Source organism: Mobula birostris, chromosome 9 (assembly GCF_030028105.1).
Source record: "Mobula birostris isolate sMobBir1 chromosome 9, sMobBir1.hap1, whole genome shotgun sequence".
Lineage (NCBI taxonomy): Eukaryota > Metazoa > Chordata > Chondrichthyes > Myliobatiformes > Myliobatidae > Mobula > Mobula birostris.
The window spans coordinates 22,609,412-22,630,997 of NC_092378.1; the positions used below are offsets into that span (position 1 = coordinate 22,609,412).

The window sequence follows — 21,586 nt, forward strand, 5'->3', positions numbered from 1 at the left end:
GGGAAACAACACGACAGTTACAAAGCATAAGAACAGAACTTTGAACACTTTAATGGGCCCACACAATGAGAAAATCTGTAAAACCAGCTTTGGCGGACACTCAAGCTGTACCATTCACAACTTTGAGTTCCTTTGACTTTAAAGTACAAGTAAGTTTTTGATCTGTTTCAAATATCACCTCATTCCCATATCATGTTGATTTGAGCAGTTGGAATCTTAAGGTAAAGCCCTATTAAAATGTTCAAGGGAAAGACACAGATGATCTGTTCCAAGAGTGCCTGCTCCCTCTCTTGTGCTGTCAACTAGAGTTCCAGAATAAAACTTTAGGACTAATTGTACTACTTCTCTGTAGATATCCAGAGCCACAAGTCAGAGAATACATTTTACTTCTAAGAACTAAGCAAACTATCTGACTGTTCAGTTTAGTTAGAATATGAATGTGAAACTAGGAGAGAGAAAGGGAGTAGTTATTTAGTAAACATATAGGGCCCTGAGGTCCCATGTGATTTACTCAACTAATTCTACTACACAATCTCATAGTTCAAGTGAATCAATCCAGCCTGTGGCCATAACTATGAATCATAACTCTGGCCATAACAGTGATGAATAATCTTCTGTCTTCACTGGCAACTTAGGAGTCTATGGCTCCCAAAAAACTACAGAAACTGTCTCGGATATTCTTTGTGCAACTTACTATAACCAGAGAACTCAAAAGATCAGGCAGCATCTATGAAAATGAATAAACAGTCATTAGAACTGGAAAGGAAGGCAGAAGACACCAGAATAAAAAAGGTGGAGGGGAAGGAGGACATGCTAGAAGGTGACAGGTGAAGCCAGGTGGGTGGGAAAGATAAAGGGCTGGAGAAGAAGGAATCTGATAGGAGAGGAGAGTAGACCAGAGGAGAAAGGAAAGAAGGAGAGCACTGGATGAGGTGATACGTAGGCAAGGAGAAGAGATAAGAGGCCAAAGTAGGGAACAGAAGAGGAGGGAAGGGGAGGGGAAAATAAAAAAAGAAAAAATTACCAGAAGGAGAAATCAACATTCATGCCAACAGGTTAAAGGCTATTGAGACAGAATATGAGGTGTTGGTCCTCCATCCTGAGTGTGGCCTCATCATGGCAGAAAAGGAGGCCATGGAATGACATGACAGGATAGGATTGGGGGATAGGAATTAAAATAGTTGGCCACTGGGAAATTCTGCTTTTGGCTGATAGAGCAGAGGTGCCAAACAAAGCCACATCCCCCAGTTTACATCAGGTCTCACCAGTGTAGAGAAGACCGCATCGGGAGCACCAAATACAATAGATGACCCCAATAGATTCACAGGCAAAATGTTGCCTCACTTGGGAGGACTGTTTGGGGCCCTGAATGGAGATGAGGAAGGCAGTGAATGGGCAGGTGTGGTATTTGTGTCATTTGGGAGGAGGGAGATTAGTGGGGCGGGATGAATGTGCCATGAGAGATACAACTAGATTTCTGCAGTGTCTATGTTATGCACATGCTAATAATGACATTTTCAATTCATAGGGAAATGATTAATAAAATCTCCACTCATGTACAGGAAGTTCCATTACGATTAAAATCCCAGTTCTCTAGTTCCAGTACATGAACTACTCCATCATTATGGCCCATTTCAGAATGGTCAGAGCAAGGACTCTTGCCTTTCCCCCTCACAGGAGCCTCACTGACTTAATGCTTCAGCACTTACAGTCTATTGTTTTCCTGCCGAAGACACTCATAACAGTTTCATTACTCAGCCTGGAAGCCTAATTCCATTTCATTGGCCTTGCTCCCCATGTGTACCACCAGGTTACCCTGACACAAAATTGTTTCACATTCCAGAAAGCCCTCTCCACACCATGCTTATCCTACCTGCTCCTTCAACTGCGAGGCCCAGCTTTGTTTGAATCTTCTGTTTGAAGCTTGCACTGAGTACAATCCATTAGTGTCAATCTAAAAACTTCAAAAAATTGAAAGTTTTAGCTGCTGTCTTGAACTTGACAATAGGATTGTCCACTCTCAATTCTAGTCTGCAGTAGTACATACTGAATGTCCTGGCTTAAAGTGGCCAGAACATTCCTTACAATATTTTCAAAAGAAACATTATTCATGATTTATGGCACTAATAAAGTAACCAGCATTTCATGTATTTCAAACCTATTAATAGTAGTAACTGTTGCGTGTCATTGTGTTGCTTTATTTTACTTCTTCCCAGGGACTTAGGAGATACCATTTTCTCTGGGTATTTCTGCAACCTCTCATTCTTTACCAGATCCACCACATTCCCTACCTATCATCATTACAATATAGTTGTTTACAATATATATTAATGACTTAGATGAGGGAATTAAATGCAGCACCTCCAAGTTTGTGGATGATACGAAGCTGGGCGGCAGTGTAAGCTGTGAGGAGGATGCTAAGAGGATACAGGGTGACTTGGATAGGTTAGGTGAGTGGGCAAATTCATGGCAGATGCAATTTAGTGTGGATAAATGTGAGGTTATCCACTTTGGTGGCAAGAACAGGAAAACAGATTATTATCTGAATGGTGGCTGATTAGGAGAGGGGAGGTGCAACAAGACTTAGGTGTCATTGTACACCAGTCATTGAAAGTGGGCATGCAGGTACAGCAGGTGGTGAAAAAGGCGAATGGTACGCCGGCATTTATAGCAAGAGGATTTGAGTACAGGAGCAGGGAGGTACTACTGCAGTTGTACAAGGCCTTGGTGAGACCACACCTGGAGTATTGTGTGCAGTTTTGGTCCCCTAATCTGAGGAAAGACATCCTTGCCATAGAGGGAGTACAAAGAAGGTTCACCAGATTGATTCCTGGGATGGCAGGACTTTCATATGATGGAAGACTGGATCGACTAGGCTTATACTCGCTGGAATTTAGAAGATTGAGGGGGGGATCTTATTGAAACGTATAAAATTCTAAAGGGATTGGACAGGCTAGATGCAGGAAGATTGTTCTCGATGTTGGATAAGTCCAGAACAAGGGGTCACAGTTTAAGGATAAAGGGGAAGCCTTTTAGGACCGAGATGAGGAAAAACCTGTTCACACAGAGAGTGGTGAATCTGTGGAATTCTCTGCCACAGGAAACAGTTGAGGCCAGTTCACTGGCTATATTTAAGAGGGAGTTAGATATGGCCCTTGTGGCTAAAAGGATCAGATGGTATGGAGAGAAGGCAGGTACAAGGTTCTGAGTTGGATGATCAGCCATGGTCATACTAAATGGCGGTGCAGGCTCGAAGGGCCGAATGTCCTACTCCTGCACCTATTTTCTACGTTTCTAGGTTTCTGTTGTTCTTCTGTCCTGGAATTCTATTCTCTTTTACCTCATTCCTTCTCAACAGCAATATTCCAAAGTCATCATTAATGTATTATCTGCAGGCTCTTCTACACATTGCCTTTGACCTTGACATCATTTCCTGCCTGATCCTTATAATCCTTATTTCCTCTTAGTTCAAGAAGTTATCTCTACCTTGTATATAGTGACTCAATATCTCACGGTTTCCAAAGAATCAGAAGGCAGGGGCCATTGAAATTTAATACAATGGCATCTTGTGGGCAGCAAGAAGTGGAAAAATCCTAGATCCACACGTGCAATGCAAAGCCAGAGTTAAGTAGAAGGATGCAGAATCCCCTGGTAAATATAACTGTCCTGTAGCTGAGATTTTTAAGGAGGAGTTGTGCTGGAACCAGGTACTACAGTTCTCAAGGTCTAACAAAGGTTAAAGTATTTTTAATAGTTCATATCCACATCAGTCACTGCTCAAAGACTAGCAGCTGTAGTTTGCTTCAACCAGTTGGAACTGTACTCACATTACTTGACCTTTCTGTGACTAGACCTGCAGCAGTTTACCACAGGAGAGCTGTGAATGTGCTCTCAGTGTAAGTGAGAGCAGCTTTAATTTGTCAGTAGTCACGTATGAAAGTAAATGGAAATGAGGAGAAGATAATCCTGCTCTGTTTGCATCAAAGCAGAAACTAGGTGATCTACAAAGTATGCACTTCAAGTGAAGACTTCATGAACATTTTGTAAGTTTGAGGCAGCACAGGGTTTACACTCTATGTGTTGTCCATGTTAAACAGCTCATTCAATGGAAATGCACAGCTCTGTTCCAGAACCAGAAGTTGAGAAAATGTTGGGAACATTCTGCAGGTACTTGTGAAGACAGAATCAGATTTCATCCTGATGAAAATTGATGCTGATTGTGCAGTATAAATGCACCTTGAAAACTGTTTAGTCACTGTACTCAGCAATAAAATGCTTTACCACAACACTTTCTTTACGTTCTTATATTATGGTCGATTATTATGTATTTTTACATTTATGTACAATCGCAGGATTTACTTCAGGTGACAATTTATTTGAATGCATCGGAATTATTTTGCTCGAGGATGAAAAACAGGTTATAACTTAGCAACCATGAGTTCACTGCTTTAACTGCAAACAAGGACGCTTGTCTACAGTTAAAGTTTCTTTTGTGTTATCTGTGAAATGAGATTTGGCCCAACTCTGCGCTGTGTCGAGCCAAAAACAAGGAGTCGAGGTTAGGAGGAGTAAATCTGCGAGAAAGCAGACGAGCATAGTTCACAAGCCAGTGCAGCTATTAATAGACCTGAGTTCTTTTACAATGTCAACTGTAACCAAAGCCGTTGTGTTAAAATTTGTTTGCCAGAAATATCCTCAGCCACTAGTTGAGAGATCTTGCTTCAGGAGACTGTGCCCCCACCGATGGAGCCCGCCGAGAAAGACCGAAACCCGCCTTTTGCGGTCAGTATATTAGGTCTGCCAGGTGACAATGAGGTTTTTGCAGAGGACGATGAGATCTGGATTAAACCAAAGTCCTCCCCGCTTCCACGAAGACGGAGTTCCTCCTCAGACGAAGACTCGCAACCTCCGTTAAACCTGAGTCGAAAAGTTTCCTTTGCTGATGCATTTGGCCTGGAGCTTGTGTCGGTGAGAGAGTATGACAAGTGGGACGTGGGCGGCTGCTCGGCGGGAGCTGGAGCGCAGGATGAACGGGCACACCAAGATGAATGCCTTCTGCTGCCCCTTTTTGAGCTGCCGTCCTCCCCCGAGCAGCTGAGGCAGAAACTTTATGCCCAGAAAGTGGAACTAGAATCAACAGAGTTTCCCCGGGGTACGAACTGCATGAAAGGGTTAATTCGTGTACTGAATATATCATATGAAAAGCTAGTGTACATCCGGATGACATTAAATAATTGGGAGAGCTACTATGACATCTTGGCTGACTATGTGACCGATTCTTGTGACGGCGAAACTGACCAGTTCACGTTCAAAATTCTGTTAGTCCCCCCTTATCTGAAAGACGGTGCTAAAGTCGAATTTGCCATCCGCTATGAAACCCAAGATGATATTTATTGGGCGAACAATGATCACAAAAATTACGTGATCCTTTGTCACAAGAAGGGTGACCCGATTGCAAATGAAAAGCCCCAAGAAGAACTGGATGACCGAAATTTAAAAAGCTGCCTAAAGACGACATACAGGTGAGGGCATTTTCAGAGTGGGACATGTCTCTTTTACAGTTTTGGGCAACTCAGGAGGACTCGTCACTTAATTGAACTGGTAACGGCGAAAAGTGGTTTGTGTTGACTGAGGGGCTTACAGAGTTGATTTGAAAATAATGTTCTTTCGTTAGTGAACAAAATCTGTAAGGTAATGCGGGACTATGATATAGGTAAAATTCAAAGCTGATTAAGGCTATAATTAACCTTAAGACTTACCTGTATCATAGCATGTTTGCAAAGTGCATAGTTCATTGAGATCATATATCAGCTGGCTCGTCACTGAGCTATGCCGGCAGAGTGGTTCAAATTCGTGCTCCATTAATTAGTCTACAGCATGGACACTGTTAAAATTAGTCTGATTATAAAGAAAACACCTAATGACATCACTGATGACTCCTTTTAAGGAGATTTGGCTGTTCCTCGCTCTCCAGTTAAGGTATATATTTTCATTAATTTTACTTACATTTTTAACTTTCTAATTATACTCTGTGAATGTTATTATAATCCCATGAACGACCAATTATTTTGATGCTTTTCCCCAAGAGGACAAAAGATAGGAATGATTGGTCCAAAGCCGGAAAACATGCATGGTATACTGAAGGCAATAGATGAGGCAGAGGGAACATGAAATCATTGTATTTAAGTTAGTGGTGAGGTAAGTTTTGGATATTTAAGTTCATTCAGATTGCAAATGCACCGGTTTAAGAAAGCTATGATGATAGTAACATTTTCAGTCTGGTTATATATCAATTTTTGATGGACTGAGTAGGTTTAGTTGGAGCTTAAATACCTTCAAAATCTGCAGGGAAAGAATTAGTTCAGAGCTTACGACTTTTGTAAAAAGAGATTTTTTTAAAAATCTTCTGGAACAAATTTAAGAAGTATGCAATAGGTAAAGAGTCACCATATTCCTTTACAGGAGATAATGTTTGTATACTCCTGAGAGAAGTGGGCAAAATTCCAGCTTTTGAGGAAAAGTTGCCATTTAACTGAGGAGTTATGGACAGCTACTATAAGTTACGTTAAGTAAAAGAGGAACTCCTCAGAGATTTTGAGATTGTTGCTAGTACATAGAACAGCACAGCACAATACAGACCCTTCTGCCCACAATGTTGTACTGACCTTTCAACCTAGATCAATCTGACCTTTCCTCACACATAGCCTAACATTCTTCTTTCATCCATGTCCCTGATGCTTCTGCCTTCACTGCTATTCCTGGGAGCGAATTACACACATCCTTATTTGTGTTTTAAAGAAACCTCTGACATCATCCCAATCCTCTTATAATTATGACCTTCATATTAGCCATATCCACCCTGGGAAAAAGACTGGTTGTCCCCTCTATGTATGCCTCTTATCATCTTATACACCTCTCTCAAGTTGCCTCTCGTCCTCCTTGGGACTAAAGGGAAAAGTCCTAGCTTGATCAATCTAAGACATGTTCACAGGTGGTTTTGTCTCACAAAGTATTAGTTATAGAAGTTAACATGAATGGGTGAGAGTGATATGAGCAATTAAATAAAATATGAACAAATTAGGTATTGTTTATTGAATTTATTTCAATTAAGTATAGTAAGTTAATAATGAATATTATATAGCAGCTTGCAAACTTTGTGTCAGAACATGAAGATTAAATCAAAAGAGTAAATACAGACACCATGATGAAGTATTTTGCTATTAAAATTTGCTTTGAATTTTATTTTTAATTGTAGTTGTTATGTTGATTGGAAAATTAATTCTCCCAGGTGATTCAAAGAGTTGAACTGATAAAAATAAACAATAGCGAATTCATATCAGGAGCATACTAGTCAACATAGTTTTGTTACCTACTTGGTTATAGAGGCCCCTGAACAGTAGCCAGGATGTGAGATATAAATTACAACAGGAAAAAGAAAAGGCATGTAATTAGGGCAATGTTACGATAGTCATGGGGGAATTCAATATGCAGGTAGATTGGGAAAATCGGGTAGATGCTGGATCCCAAGAGAGAAAATTTGTAGAATGCCCATGGGATAGCTTTTTAGAGCAGCTTGTAATTGAGCCCATGAGGATAAAGGCAATTCTGGATTAGGTGTTGTGTAATGAACCAGAATTGATTGGGGAGCTTAAGGTAAAGGAACCCTTGGGAGGCAGTGATCATAATATGATAGAGTTCACCCCTCGGTTTGAGAGGGAAAAGGTAAAGTCAGATGTACCAGTATTACAGTGGTAATAAAGAGAATTAGAGAGGCATGATAGAGGAACTGACCAAAGCTGACTGAAAGTGGACACTAGCAAGGATGATGGCAGAACTGCAATGGTTGAAGTTTCTGGGGGTAATTCAAAAGGCACAGGGTAGATACATCACAAGGATGAAGTACTCTAAAGGGAGGATAAGGCAACTGTGACTGACAAGGGGAGTCAAAGACAGCATAAAAGCAAAAGATAGGGCATATAATATAGCAAAAATTAGTGGGAAGTTAGATGGTTGGTAAGCTTTTAAAAAACAACAGAAGGCAAATTTTTACAAAACAGGAGAGTAAAGATGAAATATGAAGGTAAGCTAGCCAATAATATCAAGTGCATACCAAAAATTTTTTCATATATATAAAGTGTAAAATATCAGCAAGAATGGATATTTAACCACTGGTAATTGATGCTGAAGAGGTAGCCATGGGGGACAAAGAAATGGTGGATGAACTTAGTAAGTATTTTATGTCATTCTTCACTTTGGAAGACACAAGCAGTATGCCAGATTTGAGAGTGTGCAGGGTGCAGTAAGTGCAGTTGCTTGGGAAACAGTAAGGTCTGAGGGTAGATAGTCACCTGGACCAGACAGACTACACCCCAGGGTTCTAGAAGAGGTCGCTTAAGAGATTGTGGGGGCCTTGGTAATGACCTTTCAAGAATCACCAGATTCGGGAATGTTTTCAGAGGACTGGAAAAGACCATAAGATATAGGAGCAGGGCTAGGCCATTTGGCACATTGAGTCTGCTCTGCCATTCAATCAGGATTGATCCACTTTTCCCCCCTCCTCCAGCCTTCTCCCCGAAAACTGCAAATGTCACTCCACTCTTTACCAAGGGAGGGAAAAAAAGAAGAGAAATCATAGGTCACCTGGCATGACTTCGGTGGCTGGGAAGATGTTGGATTCTATTTTTAGGATATGCTTTTGGGGTACTTGGAGGCATGTGATAAAGTAGGCCAAAGTCAGCATGGTTTCCTTAAGTGGAAATCTTACCTGAAAAATCTATTGGAATTCTTTGAGGAAATAACAGTCTGGATAGACAAGAGAAAACAGAGGGGACCTATTCTGGTTGGCTGCTGGTGACTAGTGGTGTTCTTCAGGAGTTGGTATGGGAACCAATTCTTTTCAAGTTATATGATGACGATTTGGATGACAGAATTGATGGATATTTGGCCAAGTTTGAAGACAGTACAATTATAAATGGAAGAGAATGTAGTGCTGAGGAAGCAGGGGGTCTGCGGAAGGACTTGGACAGATTTGGCAAGGAGCAAAGAAGGAACATAGTGTAGAGAAGTGTATAGTCATGCACTTTGGTAGAAGGAATAAAGGCATAGACTATTTTCTAAATGGAGTGAAGATTCAAAAAAATTAGAGGTGCAAAGGGACCTGGGAGTCCTTGTGCAAAATTCACTAAAGGTTAACTTGCAGGTTGAGTCAGTGCTAAGAAAGGCAAGGGCAATGTTGGCCTTCTTTTCAAAGGACTAGAATATAAAAGCAAGGATGTGGTGCTGAGGCTTTATAAGGCATCGGTCAGACCACACTTGGTGTAACGTCAGCAGTTTTGGCCACTTATCTTAGAAAAGGTGAGCTGGCATTGCAGAAGGTCCACAGAAGGTTCATGAGAATGATTCTAGGAATGAAAGGGTTAAAATATGAGGAGTGTTTGATGACTCTGGACCTGTACTCACTGGAGTTTACTAGGATGAGGGTGGATCTCACTGAATCCTATCGAATATTGAAAGTCTAGAGAAAGTGGATGTAAGAAGATGTTTCCTTTGGTTGGTCAGTGTAGAACCAGGGGGCACAGCCTCAGAATAGAGGGACGTCCATTTAAAATAGAGATGACAAGGAATTTCTTTAGGCTGAGGGTGATGAATCTGTGGAATTCATTGCCATGGACAACTGTGGAAGTCAAGTCATTGAGTATATTTAAAGCAGAAGTTGATAGGTTCATGTTTAGTCAGGGCATCAAAGGTTACAGGAAGAAGGCAGGAGAATGGGGTTGACAGGGATAATAAACCAGCCATGATGAAATGGTGGAGCAGACTTGATGATCCTATGTCTTACAGTTAATAATCAACTTGTTGATGTTTACTAGGCTAAGTAGAAACGACATGGACTTTTCAAGTAATTTGAAAGGTTCTTGGTGTGAGGTGATTCAACCCTTGGGTATTACATTGCAAATAATGACAACCCATCCAAAAATTCGATTGTTCTGCCTCAGCCTTCTTCTAAACAGTGAATTAGTATTTGTGAAGTAATATTTGTCAACTGCCATTTAATCCTTCTGCTTTATTTGTGCCCTCTAATTATCATTGTCTCAATTGAGAGAAATAGATCATTCCCTCTCACCCTGTCTCAGCTACTTATTAGATTATGTACCTTGATTACATCTGCTAGCCTTGCTTAACTCCTCTTTTCTCTGTTCTAAAGAAAAGTGCCTAACCTATCTAGTCTTTTCTGTGATCCTGGGCAACACCTTTTATAAATCATTTGTTTGCTTCTCATGTGATATGATCATTGCCTTTCCCACTCCTTCCACCTTATTATAAAAATTTGCACTAAACATAATAAGATTTTTCAAATTTCTTTTCATTGATTGTTACATTAATTAAATTTGCCAGCTGCTTGGATGAGATTCAAATATTTTCACTGAGGTCCACCAGCTATGCTGTAGCAGTCAGGGCAGCAGCATGTAAAGACATCAGGACGGATACTACAGAATTCATAACAACGATTAGTAGACTTTTGTATGCAGTAGAGCATTAATTAATTTATCAATGATTATCTTACGCTTTCTTTTAGATTATGAGAACACTCAGTCCTCTTTTATTGTCATTTAGATAGAAATGCATACATGCATTAAGAAATGATACAATGTTTCTCTGGAGTGATATCACAGAAAACAAGACAGACCAAAGACTAACACTGACAAACCACATAATTATAACATATATTTACAGCAGTGCAAAGCAATACCATAATTTGATAAAGAACAGACCATAGGCACAGTAAAAAAAAAGTTCTCAAAGTCCCGAGTCGATCGACTCCCGAGTCCCTAATAGCAGGCGGCAAAAGGGAGAAACTCACTGCCATGAACCTCCAGGTACTGTCAACTTGCCGATACCTCGGAAGCAGCCGACTCCAGCTGACACTGAGTCCGTCCGTCTGAAGACTCCGAGCTTCCGAACAGCCTCTCCGATACAGCCTCCTGAGCGCCATCCTCTGCCGAGTGCCTTCGCCCTCTCCCCGGCCGCTGAAACACGCAAAGCCGAGGACTTCGGGGCCTTCAGCTCCGGAGATTCCGGTTACCACACAGTAGCAGCGGCAGCGAAGCGGGCATTTCAGAAGTTTTCCAGATGTTCCACTGTGCTCTCACGTCTGTCTCCATCAAATCAGGATTGTGCACAGTCCCCTACTTGACAAATAACAGATATTCATCACCGAAGTGGCCGCGTGCGTTGCCGTCGCGCCATCATCTTCTCCCCCCTCCCGGGAGGATTTTACTTCTGTAATGTGGCCTTTAGGAGACAGTAATGGTGATAGTGAGGTTGAGATGGAAAGTGGGGACTTGGGATTGCATTTATTGGTTCTGCACACAGTTGAATTTTTCAACAATGGCATGGATAGAACGATTCTGTCAAGAATGCCTGCTCTCATCTCTTTTTCCTCCTCCTCCTCTTGCTGCTGGTCCTCGGCTACCGATGATTCAGCTTATATCAAGGACTGACCCTTTAGAGCACAAGCTATTTCAGCATGCAGTAAATGGCCCCAGATCTAGGCGTGGACAAGATGTGGCTACAGGACGAGGGAACCCCAGCACTGGGCTGGGTGAGGTATTCCTGGGCTGGGCGAGGCATATGGACAGGTCAAGAACACGAAGCCTTGACTTGGTTGAGGGAGACAGGAACACAGAGCCTTGGTCGAGGGAGAACAGGGACATAGAACACAAAGCCAGGACCCCTCCTTGGGAACAGGACTTGGGGCCGGGGCTCTACACAGAGTCAGGACCCCTCCTAGGGAGCAGAACATAGGGCCGGGACTCATACACAGAACACTGAGAGACAGATCTCCACTCAAGGTAGCGGAAAATGGCCAGATCTACCTAGCAAAGGCGTGGACACAGAGACAGTTCCCAACTCAAGGTAGCGGCAAACAGCCGGACCTACCTAGCAAAGGCGTGGACACAGAGACAGTTCCCAACTCAACGTAGTGGCAAACAGCCGGACCTACCTAGCGAAGGCGAGGACACAAAGAGACAGTTCTAATCAATGAAAGACAGTTCCTTATCTAGACACAACAAGGCCCAGATCTTGCCCTGGTGGTTGAACCTGATGGCATTACAGGCGAGGCTTCAGGCGAAGGTAGGCTACAGCCAAGGGCTACAGAAGGAAGGAGAAGTGAAGGGAAGGGAACAGTCCAGACACCGAAGCTGAACCCAGGAACTGTTTATGTAGCCAGCCCAAAATGAGAATCATGTGCCTCAATTAAGGTACCAACAGAACAAGAGAAAACTGGAAAACCTGGAATAAGGATCGATAGACTGGTGTGTGAACCGGAATGCAGACTTCACGGACCAGACCATGACAGAACACTGAAGCAAAGTATTCATTGAGTACCCAGCTATCTCCTGTGGTTCCATACACACTTTTCCACTGTCACACTTGATTGGTCTTATTCTCTCACATCTTATCCTCTTGCACTTCACATACTTGTAGAATGCCTTGGGGTTTTCTTTATCATGCTCACAAAGGTCTTCTCATGGCTCCTTCCGCTCTCCTAATTCCATTCTTAAGCTCCTTCCTGCTAGCCTTATAATCTTCTAGATCTCTATTGTTTCCTAGTTTTTAGTTTGTACACCATGGTTCCTGTACCCGACCATTCTTTCCTTGTCTCATTGTAATGTACCTATGCAGAACTCCATGCAAATATCCCCTGAATATTTGCCTCATTTCTGCCGTACATTTCCCCGAGAACATCTCTTCCAAATTTAAACTTCCAAGTTCCTACCTGATAAAGCTTTCATAGATATGTGAAAAGAAGATTGGTTAAGACAAATGTAGGTCCCCTACAGACAGAAACAGGTGAATTGATTATGGGGAGCAAGGACATGGCAGACCAATTGGATAACTACTTTGGTTCTGTCCTCACTAAGGAGAACATAAATAATCTTCTGGAAATAGTAGGGGACGGAGGGTCCAGTGAGATGGAGGAACTGAGGGAAATACATGTTAGTAGGGAAGTGGTGTTAGGTAAATTGAAGGGACTAAAGGCAGATAAATCCCAGTGCCAGTTGTTCTGCATCCCAGAGTGCTTAAGGAAGTAGCCCAAGAAATAGTGGATGCATTAGTGATAATTTTTCAAAACTCTTTAGATTCTGGACTAGTTCCTGAGGATTGGAGGGTGGCTAATGTAACCCCACTTTTTAAAAAAGGAGAGAGAGAGAAACCGGGGAATTATAGACCGGTTAGCCTAACATCGGTGGTGGGGAAAATGCTAGAGTCAGTTATCAAAGATGTGATAACAGCACATTTGGAAAGTGGTGAAATCATCGGACAAAGTCAGCATGGATTTGTGAAAGGAAAGTCATGTCTGACGAATCTCACAGAATTTTTTGAGGATGTAACTAGTAGAGTGGATAGGGGAGAACCAGTGGATGTGGTATATTTGGATTTTCAAAATGCTTTTGACAAGGTCCCACACAGGAGTTTAGTGTGAAAACTTAAAGCACATGGTATTGGTGGTAAGGTATTGATGTAGATAGAGAATTGGTTGGCAGACAGGAAGCAAAGCATGGGAATAAACGGGACCTTTTCAGAATGGCAGGCGGTGACTAGTGGGGTACCGCAAGGCTCAGTGCTGGGACCCCAGTTGTTTACAATATATATTAATGACTTGGATGAGGGAATTAAATGCAGCATCTCCAAGTTTGCGGATGACACGAAGCTGGGCGGCAGTGTTAGCTGTGAGGAGGATGCTAAGAGGATGCAGGGTGACTTGGATAGGTTAGGTGAGTGAGCAAATTCATGGCAGATGCAATTTAATGTGGATAAATGTGAGGTTATCCACTTTGGTGGCAAAAACAGGAGAACAGATTATTATCTGAATGGTGGCCGATTAGGAAAAGGGGAGGTGCAACGAGACCTGGGTGTCATTATACACCAGTCATTGAAAGTGGGCATGCAGGTACAGCAGGCGGTGAAAAAGGCGAATGGTATGCTGGCATTCATAGCAAGAGGATTCGAGTACAGGAGCAGGGAGGTACTACTGCAGTTGTACAAGGCCTTGGTGAGACCACACCTGGAGTATTGTGTGCAGTTTTGGTCCCCTAATCTGAGGAAAGACATTCTTGCCATAGAGGGAGTACAAAGAAGGTTCACCAGCTTGACTCCTGGGATGGCAGGACTTTCATATGATGAAAGACTGGATCGACTAGGCTTATACTCGTTGGAATTTAGAAGATTGAGGGGGGATCTTATTGAAACATATAAAATCCTAAAGGGATTGGACAGGCTAGATGCAGGAAGATTGTTCCCGATGTTGGGGAAGTCCAGAACGAGGGGTCACAGTTTGAGGATAAAGGGGAAGCCTTTTAGGACCGAGATTAGGAAAAACTTCTTCACACAGAGAGTGGTGAATCTGTGGAATTCTCTGCCACAGGAAACAGTTGAGGCCAGTTCATTGGCTATATTTAAGAGGGAGTTAGTTATGGCCCTTGTGGCTAAGGGGATCGGGGGTACGGAGGGAAGGCTGGTACAGGGTTCTGAGTTGGATGATCAGCCATGATCATACTGAATGGCGGTGCAGGCTCGAAGGGTCGAATGGCCTACTACTGCACCTATTTCTATGTTTCTATGATAGCTTCATATTTCCTTTTACTCCAATTAAACACTTTCCTAGCTTGTCTGTTTCTATCCCTCTCCAATGCTATGGTAAAGGAGATAGAATTGTGATCACTATCTCCAAAATGCTCTCTTACTGAGAGACTTGACACCTGACCAGGTTCATTCCCCAATACCAAATCCAGTACAACCTCTCCTCTTGTAGGCTTATCTACATATTGTATCAGGAAACATTCCTGAACACATGTAACAAACTCCACCCCCTCTAAACCCCTTGCTCTAGGGATATACCAAACAATATTTGGGAAATTAAAATCTCCCACCATGACAACCCTTTTATTATTATACCTTTCCAGAATCTGCTTCCCTATCTGCTCCTCGGTGTCCCTGTTACTATTGGGTGGTCTATAAAAAAACACCCAGTAGAGTTATTGACCCCTTCCTGTTTCTAACTTCTACCCACAGAGACTCCATAGACAATCCCTCCATGATCTCCTCCTTTCCTGAAGCCGTAACACTATTTCTGATCAGCAGTGCCACGCCCCCACCTCTTTTTCCTCCCTCCCTGTTTTTTCTGAAACAGCTAAAGCCTGGCACTCTAAGTAACCATTCCTGCCCCTGAGCCATCCAAGTATCTGTAATGGCCACAACATCATAGCTCCAAGTACAGATCCACGCTCTAAGCTCATCCACTTTGTTCATGATGCTTCTTGTATTAAAATAGACACAGCTCAAACTATTGGTCTGAGCGTATCCCTTCTCTGTCACCTGCCTATCCTCCTTCTTACACTATCTTCAAGCTTTCTCTATATGTGAGCCAACCGCCCCTTCGTCCGTTGTTTCAGTTCAGTTCCCACCCTCCAGCAATGCTAGTTTAAACTCTCTCCAATAGCCTTAGCAAACTTCCCTGCCAGGATACTGGTCCCAATTGCTGCAGAGGATTTCTTACTTTTGTAGGATAATGCCTTTCCTGATTAGGGGAGCCACTCTGCTTGGCAGATGAGACTTGTGGCTGTGAAACAATCTCAGGTTCAAGGGCTTCCTCTGTGGTGGTTGTAGGAGTTGACTCTGGGACTGCAGGAAGTGGTTCTGACAGCTCTGGGCACCTTTCCTCTCTGACAGTTGACTCTGCTGTCCTCGGCTGATTGATACGTTATCTCCAGATGATGTCAGATACAATCTCCACTGTGTAAGGGAATGGTCCAGTTCTGTCTGTAATCTTTTCAAACACCCAGTTTTGATCACCTCTGTAGTTCCTCGCCAGAGCAGCTTGTCCAGGAATGAAACAAAGAAACTCTTTGTTTGAGGAGCCCTAAATTTGTCTCAGCTGTTTGTTCTGCATACTCCTTCTGGGATTGGGCTTCAGAAGATCCAAGCATGAGCGCAAGGGACGACCCAACAACAGTATAGCTGGTGAGTTGTTGCTTGTGCAGTGTGCTGCAATATGATATGAAAGGAGGAAACTGGCAAACTTCCGATTCTTTGTCAGTGTAGTGTGTTCTGCCAACATTGCTCACGGGTTTAGACTCTGAACAAACCTTTCCGCCAAGCCGTTTGTAGCTGGGGGTACGGTGCCGATATAATATGTCTTATTCCATTCATTTTCAGGAATGATTGAAACAGTTCCACCACAAACTGTAGGCCATTGACACTGACTAAGTCTTGTGGAACACCAGTCCAAGAGAAGAGGCTTTTCAACCCATCAACAGCGTGTGGGGCTGCAGTGGAGGCCATTGGGAAACTTCTGGCCACTTTGTAGTTACTACCAAGAAATTTGTGCCCATGATTAGTCCAGCAAAATCCACATGAATCCTCTGCCATTCCCACACATGGAGAGGGGCTATTCTTTGCATCTTCTGGACATGTTGGCATCGAATAGTGAATGACAAGCTGCTTGATCTGTTGATCCCTCCCAAGCCACTAGACATAGCTTTGAGCCAATGCTTTCATTTTCACCATACCTAGATGACTGGCATGTAGCTCCTCAGCTGAAATAGTACAGTAATTCCTAATTGCTTCATAAGGCAACCCCAATTAAGGGCAAGTTCATCCCAGTGTTGGTAAAAATTGGGGATCTTGGATTTCTGCAGCAAATAAAGCTGCAGAATAAAGCTCTTTGTAAGCGTTCATGGTGGGAAACACTTTGGACTGTTCAAAATCAGAATCACCGGCATGTGTCGTGAAATTTGTTAACTTCTTCTGACTTCATCTGAGTGTAGGCCTCAGCTAAATCCACTTCACTGAAGTATTTCCCTCTAGAAGGATTTGTAAAGATATCTTCTAGAGAATATTGATTTATTTCAGAACTGGGTTGATGATGACCACAGAATCTGACAGACCCATTCTTCTTGGCTACTGGGACCATTGGCATTGCCCATGGGCTCCACTCAAGCTTCTTTCAGCCTCCCTGTGATCTAGCTCACCTTACTGCCTTATCACGGGTGGCATAAGGAACTGGTCAGGCTTTGAAAAACTTGGGTGTGGCATTTTCATTTAACACTATTTTACCCTTGATACGTTTGAGTTTTCCGATGCCATCTTTGAACACTGCTGTGGGATAATCTAAGCAACGCAGACAAAATGCTAAAGAACTCAGCAGGCCGGGCAATATCTGTGGAAATGAGTAAACAGTCAATGTTTTGGGCTGAGGCACTTCATCAGAACTGGAGAAAAAAGATGAGTATCAGAATAAGAAGGTGGGGGGAGGGGAGGAAGAAATACAAGGCAGTGGGTGATAGGTGAAACCGGGAAAGGTGAAGGAGTGAAATAAAGAGCTGGGAAGTCGATTGCTGAAAGAGGTAAAGGCTGGAGAAGGGGGAATCTGATAGGAGCGGACAGAAGGCCATGGAAGGAAGGGAAGGGGGAGGAGCACCAGAGGAAGGTGATGGGCAGGTAGGGAGATGAAGTGGGATAGGGAAATGGGAATGGGTAATGGTGGGGGGGGGGTCATTAGTGGAAGTTCGAGAAATTGATGTTCGTGCCATCACATTCAAGGCTAGCCAGATGGAATATAAGGTGTTGCTCTCCAGCCTGGGTGGGACCTCATCGCAGCAATAGACGAGGTCATGCACTGACATGTGGGATTGGGAGTGGGAAGTGGAATTAAAATGGGTGGCTACTCTGGTAATAATACTCCCCCCCACCAGTTGCCATTGCCATTTCCGACTCTCACCCTAACCGTCCATCACCTCCCTCTGGTGCCCCCTTCTTCCATGGCCTTCTGATTGATTATTTGTAGCCCGGGCAAAAATTGCACAAGTGTTTAATGTTTTTGGTGGTTGTAGAGATGTCTGCAGGGGTTATCCTATTGGTTTTGCAGGATCTTTTTCCTCACAATGATGACCATTGATATGGAAACATTAGTGACACTCTTTGGAATGTGGACACGTGATCTGAAGAGTGGATACAGAGCAGGAAGAGTTGCTGAAAGAGGGATTCAAAAATAAAGATAAAGGGGTCAAAATAATTCAGGCTAAGGACTTGCACTATTACAGAATACAAGGTCATATTCTTGTCTCTGGTCATCACTCAGTGCCTCCTACTACTTTATCTGACTGCTGTGAGAGTGCATTGTGTAAACCAGAGATTGAGCCACTGGATAAATGATCAAATAGCAGATATTTGCCAACAAGAGTAGCCTGTGGACGGGGCCCTGCAAGCGCAGCCTCTGCATCTGAGCTCCTTTCAGTTTGTTTACTGTTCCTGAATCAAGCAGATTGAGGACATGATTGATTTCCCTCAGTAAAATCCTGCCATGTCACAGAACAAGAACTTTGCGCAAAAGCTTTGGGCTCCATTCAAGTTTCCAGTTCCCAAGCTCAGACACACAAACCCAACAGAAAGTCGTTATATTGCTTTCCCTAGCTGCATTTTAACACCAGTTTCTTTGAACTGTGGCTTTCTTGAGCCACATTTATTGCAGAATTATCACTAAATTTCTTGCTTGCCCTATTGCACACATACGTATATTAATGGCAAATATTGACCACCTTTTGCTTATTTGTTGTTATGTAACTCCCAGAAAACAAGGCAAACACAATTAAAACAAAAAGTAAATATGTGCTATTAAACTGAGAAATAATGTTTTTCATTGCTGCTATTTTGCCAATGTCTAGATTTCGTCAGAATCAGATTTAATATCACCGGCATATGCCGTGAAATTTGTGAAATGTAAATATAAGTTGTGCAAATAATGGAAGTAAAAAGTAGTGCGGTAGTGTTTATCATTTCAATGTCCAATCAGAAATTGGATGACAGAAGGGGAAGAAGCTGTTCCTGAATCATTGAGTGTGTGCCTTCAGGCTCCTATACCTGCTTCCTGACACTACCATCATCTTTGTCTTTGCAGCATTTATTTTCATTCCAAATCGTTCACCTTCAGCATTTATCTTATCTACTATTCTGAGTAACTCATCCTCAGTCTCAGCTAACAACACTGAATCATCTGCATACCTCAAGTTCTTCACCGTCACTCCACCAATTTGGATACCAGCTTCATCGTTCAACACCCTGAAGATTACCTCTGAGTAAATGTTAAATAATAAAGGGGAGACAATGCATCCCTGGCGAACCCCTTTTTGGATCTCAACTTCTGGTGAATTCCCACCACTAGTTCTTATTACTGCCTTCTGATGCCAGTACAGACTTGCAATCAGTCGAACATCTTTCCCATCTAGCCCCAAAGAGTTCAGGCAATTGACCAGCTGTTCATGACTGACTCGGTCAAAAGCTTTTTTGTAATTCAGGAAGCACATGTAAATGTCTTTTTTTTTGGAGCTGACTAAGTTTCCAATTCTCTACAGCTTACTGCAATCCTGTGAAGTAGCCATCCATCCTACCGCTATACCATAGGTGATGTCTCCATGATACATCTGTAGAAATTTGCAAGGGTTTTATGAGACATGCCAAATCTCCTCAATTCCCAACGATTTGGAATGAAAATAAATGCTGCAAAGACAAAGATGATAGTAGTATCACAGAAAAAAGAGGTCCCCAGAATCAGTATCAAAATTAATGGTGTAGGCATAGAGCAAGTCAAGAAGTTTGTGTACTTGGGACAGATGGTCACAGAGGATGGGAAATGTGATACAGAAATTAGACGAAGAATTGAGATTGCAAGGTCAACGTTCTGGAGCCTGAGTGAGGTGCTGTGTGGCAAGAGGTTGGACTTTGGGTTGCGTTGTAGAATTTGGAAATGCTACGTCTGGAGAAGTCTGTTGTATGGAGTCGAATCATGGACCTTATGCAAGGAAGCGCAACGACAACTGGAGGCATTTGAAATGTGGTGTTTAAGGAGAATGCAGAAAATTAGATGGGTGATGAAGGTCAGTAATATGGAAGTGTTGAAGAGAGTGAGGAGTGAAAAGGAGTTGCTGAAGAATGTACAGAAAAGGAAGCTGGAATATGCCGGGCACTTGTTAAGAGGTGGTAGACTGCAGAAATTGTTATTGGAAGGAATGATAGAAGGAAAGAGGGAAAGAGGAAGGCAGAAATCCACTTGGTACGATAGTGTGAGGCAATGGACTGGGTTGAGTTATGCTGAGGCCAGAAAAAGAGCGCAAGATCGAAGAAGATGGAGGTGCATAGCCGTCAACCCCAGATTCGGGACGGCACCCACTGACTGACTGACTGACCTTCTCCCTGATGGTAGCAATGAGAAGTGGGCATGTCCTGGGTGAAGGGGGTCCTTAATGATGGACACCAGCTTTTTGAGGCATCGCTCCTTGAAAATGTCCTGGATACTATGGAGGCCTGTGCTCATGATGGAGCTGACTAAGTTTCCACTTCTCTACAGCTTACTTCAATCCTGTGAAGTAGCCATCCATCCTACCACCATACCATACGGTGATGTAGTTAGTTAGAATACGCTCCACGGTACATCCGTCGAAATTTGCAAGGGTTTTATATGACATGCCAAATCTCCTCAAACTCCCAATGAAATATAGCCATTGTTGTGCTGCCTTTGTAGCTGCATCGATATATTGGGTCCAGGTTAGATCCTTAGAGATGTTGACACCCAGTAACTTGAAATTGCTCAGTACATATTAAGAGATGCTTCTTCCTGATATTTGTTTAAACCTGACTTTCCGCCAATTACTTTTCATATCTTGATGTAATTGTAAGCCACCTGTTGTCAGAAAATTGTGATAGTATAGTCATAGTCATAGTCGTACTTTATTGATCCTGGGGGAAATTGGTTTTCGTTACAGTTGCACCATAAATAATAAATAGTAATTAGAACCATAAATAGTTAAATAGTAATATGTAAATTATGCCAGTAAATTATGAAAATAAGTCCAGGACCAGCCTATTGGCTCAGGGTGTCTGACCCTCCAAGGGAGGAGTTGTAAAGTTTGATGGCCACAGGCAGGAATGACTTCCTATGATGCTCTGTGCTGCATCTCGGTGGAATGAGTTTCTGGCTGAATGTACTCCTGTACCCACCCAGTAAATTATGTCATGGATGGGAGACATTGACCAAGATGGCATGCAACTTAGACAGCATCCTCTTTTCAGACACCACCGTGAGAGAGTCCAGTTCCATCCCCACAACATCACTGGCCTTATGAATGAGTTTGTTGATTCTGTTGGTGTCTGCTACCCTCAGCCTGCTGCCCCAGCACACAACAGCAAACATGATAGCACTGGCCACCACAGACTCGTAGAACATCCTCAGCATCGTCCGGCAGATGTTAAAGGACCTCAGTCTCCTCAGGAAATAGAGACAGCTCTGACCCTTCTTGTAGACAGCCTCAGTGTTCTTTGACCAGTCCGGTTTATTGCCAATTCGTATCCCCAGGTATTTGTAATCCTCCACCATGTCCACACTGACCCCCTGGATGGAAACAGGGGTCACTGGGACCTTAGCTCTCCACAGGTCTACCACCAGCTCCTTAGTCTTTTTCACATTAAGCTGCAGATAATTCTGCTCACACCATGTGACAAAGTTTCCTACCGTAGCCCTGTACTCAGC

The 21,586-nt window shown here is 42.9% G+C and overlaps 1 protein-coding gene across 1 annotated transcript in view; it reads left to right on the forward strand.

The window, feature by feature from the left end:
- Window positions 1–4,643: 4,643 nt before the first annotated feature.
- The window catches only part of ppp1r3ab (protein phosphatase 1, regulatory subunit 3Ab), a 37,852-nt gene continuing 20,909 nt past the window's right edge, over window positions 4,644–21,586 (forward strand). The window contains exon 1 of the mRNA XM_072269365.1: window positions 4,644–5,522. Within this exon, the coding sequence (XP_072125466.1) occupies window positions 4,744–5,522 (779 nt within the window). The 5' untranslated portion in view covers window positions 4,644–4,743. The remainder of the gene's footprint in view (window positions 5,523–21,586) is intronic.